General features: G+C 31.8%; 1 protein-coding gene across 5 annotated transcripts in view; it reads left to right on the forward strand.

Annotated features, from left to right (window-relative positions):
• Positions 1-829: 829 nt before the first annotated feature.
• Positions 830-3,357, forward strand: part of LOC106457152 (storkhead-box protein 1-like) — a 94,932-nt gene continuing 92,404 nt past the window's right edge. For 4 of the 5 annotated variants that reach the window (XM_022382963.1, XM_022382966.1, XM_022382964.1 and 1 more), the window contains exon 1: positions 830-1,416. In XM_022382963.1, the coding sequence (XP_022238671.1) occupies positions 1,032-1,416 (385 nt within the window). In that variant the 5' untranslated portion in view covers positions 830-1,031. The remainder of the gene's footprint in view (positions 1,417-3,357) is intronic. The other variant, XM_022382965.1, reaches the window with a different exon arrangement.

Consider the following 3,357-nt stretch of genomic DNA (forward strand, 5'->3'; position numbering starts at 1 on the left):
AAAAATATTACGTTTTTATACCCTTTTTTTAAGGATTGTTCAGATTATTCAAAACAAACTTAATTGTAGCGGAGTTGTGTTATTATTCAGAGTTGAGAGTTCAATTATGATAGATAGACTTTCTTTAATTAAAAGTTCAATGTTTGATGATCCACATGAGATGATTTTGAAAATTTTAATCGAAATGAGGTGGCCGCTGTTTTCGCTATGTATGCGAATTGCGAGTATGGAGGATCTGAGAGTTGTTTTCCAGTTCTGTTTGGTACTCCAATACGTTTCAGGATCTTGTATAAAATACACATGTAGTGGTTGTAATGTCACTTACTTTGAGACCCTGCGAAGATATGGGCGTACCAAATCACCTGTCAAGATTAAAAATATCATTTGTAGTTTAACCTGTGGATAAAAAGTTTTAAGAGCAAATAATAATAACAAGCTACTGAACTTATGAAGGCAAACAAGTTAATTTATAAGATTCTTTCTACCTATATACTTAGAAAAGCATAAATTTAATATTAAATTAATATAGCGATAGAAATAAAGGAGGCTGTAGGAATTGATAGTTTGGAAGTTTCACTCATGACAGTGTGGAAAACTAGTGTTTGTTGAAAGGCATAAATCGAAACGTCGGGTTTGAATAAATTATTTTTTTCTGGAATGTGATTTGTCGTTTTTTTAAATACACTGGTTGTTTTGTTTCGTTTCAATGTACGGTAGTGATGCCTCATTTTCTTTTTACGCAGAGGAAAGAGGGGTCGATTAATGCAAACGTCATGTATACATTAAATTTGCTTTTCTTCGTGTAGTCTGGTTTCGTACTAAATTTTAATATTGTAGTACTACCAATAGTAAGATATACGTATATTTTTCTGCGTGAGGAACCAATGGTGAAGTAACCTAATTATAAATGTTAAACTCTGGATTAGGTTGATCATTGTTTATACAGTCCTGATATTTTGAATCTTACACAAACAATCTATGTGAAAGTATATGATAAACTAATATAAAGTATTTGTTATACTTTTATAGTGATGTCTCCGAAACCTAACCAGGAAGATAGGTGTGCCAATAAAGTAGTGTTAGCTCAAGGATGTTTAGCGATTATTTTTCAGCGGAATGGTGAGAATGATGGTGGTGAACATAACGTTACAACTTCTCATGGGCGAGATCATAGTGGTGAAGTACGTTTACTCGCCGAAGATGGGTACTTTTTATTCCAGGAATTTTTAAGAGAGAATAGATGTTGTTTTTGGAATGCAAGTTTGTCACAGAGTGTCGAAAATTTGCAGTATAAGGGATTTTTAACTCCTTGTACCATATTGGTGACAAGTTCAATGTACTCTTTAGAGGTTATACGCTCTGCCTGGGCAAGAAGATTGTTGCATTCTCCAACAAATTATAACATCGTTAAATTAGGTATGTATATATGCATAAACATTTCTATTCTAAGCTACTGAAAGGGAAATTAAAAAGTAGCTTTAGCTTTCACAACTCTGTGAACTCAAAGAGTCGACGCATGTAACTAAATTCGTATAAAAACAAGTTATCTACAGATTTTGAAGTTAACTTGTTTTTAATTTTAGGCCTATTGGTTTTCCGATATCCTATCAGCTTTTCATTTTTAACACATAAGTTATTCGTAGTTAAACAGTTAAAATCACCACATACTCTATTAGTAGTTTCAAGATTTTTTTGTCTAACTAAAACATTACTATTATAAAGAGATAAAATATTCAGCTATAACTAGTATAAGTACCAATTTAATATGTGGTCATAACGTATGAATATGCAAGGTCTCTCCAAAATCTTTGTTCATTAATGGCCCTAGCCAAGATATTAAAATCGTTTGAATGATTTTTATGCCACATTCATCAAGGACTTGTTCCGATATACGTGATTTATTTGGTGTTCTTAAATTTGTTTTTACTTTCACTTATGTTACTGTTAACAAACTTCTGGTAACAAAATGAAGACAATTCAAATAATTTAAATTTTATTTTTTCTGGTACCAAAAATTATAATATATGTGTATATTCAAACTAGTTAAATGCACAGACGGTTAGTTCTTGCTTATATAGTTTACACAAAAATATTTTGAAATCATACAGTTGACAAAGTCGTAGTCCATTTATTGAAAAGATGGACATGTGTTGAAGAAATCAGTAATTTCTAACTTCTTACATACTCTTTGTCTTTGCTGTATGTAGGATGCTCCAAAAATGTCACACTTGCAGCTGTTGATTTTTTTGTTGGCTTCCAACCATCTTGGTGAATTTCCCTTCTTGGGGGTTAGATGTGCAGGGCAGTTGTCAAGCAGCAAGATGGTCTTCTTTCATTGTTTTCTTTTAGAATTTTTCTAACATTTGGTATAAATTCATGATGAAACTAGTTTTAAAAATTTGATATAGTCAACTAGACTTTGGTGATAGTTGAGTATTTGCATGGTATTGATATCAACAGGACGTATTAAAATGCTGATGCTGCATTTTGGTGAGCCTTGCAAGGGAAAAAAATAATATACACAATTGAGGGGAGAAAGAGATAAGGTATTCAGAATCAGGGGAAGCACCAGGGCCTGGGATGAGTATTATCTGGCAGAAGTTTGTCATTTGTGGAGCATTTATACTTCAATAATGTTCAACACATCATGAAAATGACTAGAAATATGTTCTAAAAGGATAACTTTAAAATGTTAATTTTGGGGTCCACGACAGACCAGTGTGATACTGAGTTCATTCTATAACAGACTACGTTATAGAGGGGCCTCAGTATATTAATTCTCTTGTATGGACTCAGTCAATTCAGCTGAGTTCATGACCCCAACTTGACCTTTAAAGTTTCCATACTGTAACTTCTAATATGTTTTGTGTATCTTCATGAAATTTTCCAAGCATTCATTGAACATTACAAGCCTTTTGTAGACAAAAATCAGAATTTTTAATGAAGTATTTTTACTAAACATTTCCCTGTGAATATATGGAGTCAAAGTGTTTACTACTTCCAGTGCAAAGTGATTTTACTATTAAGATTATAAATACTTTTCTTCATCTAAAAATTGTCATATTTCATTTACATAATCTCTTAAAATTTCCTAAATAAATTTCAAATGTTTTATTTTCAGTAAAACTATATTTTATCTGTTATTTTCTCTTCCCTAATTCTATATGGGGCTGGTTAATTTGACTGAATGTGTAACCACCTTACAATTATCCTTTTGTTCTTTCTAGAACAAATTCAAATTGTGACAGGAAACTACATATATTTGTCTAAATAGGTTAACCCTTTCGATACGGGTCACAGGTGAAAGGCCATGTCATCTTGTTTGTTGACTCATATTCAAAATTTTATTGAACTACT

The sequence above is a fragment of the Limulus polyphemus genome, unplaced genomic scaffold (assembly GCF_000517525.1).
Source record: "Limulus polyphemus unplaced genomic scaffold, Limulus_polyphemus-2.1.2 Scaffold297, whole genome shotgun sequence".
In the NCBI taxonomy this organism is placed as follows: domain Eukaryota; kingdom Metazoa; phylum Arthropoda; class Merostomata; order Xiphosura; family Limulidae; genus Limulus; species Limulus polyphemus.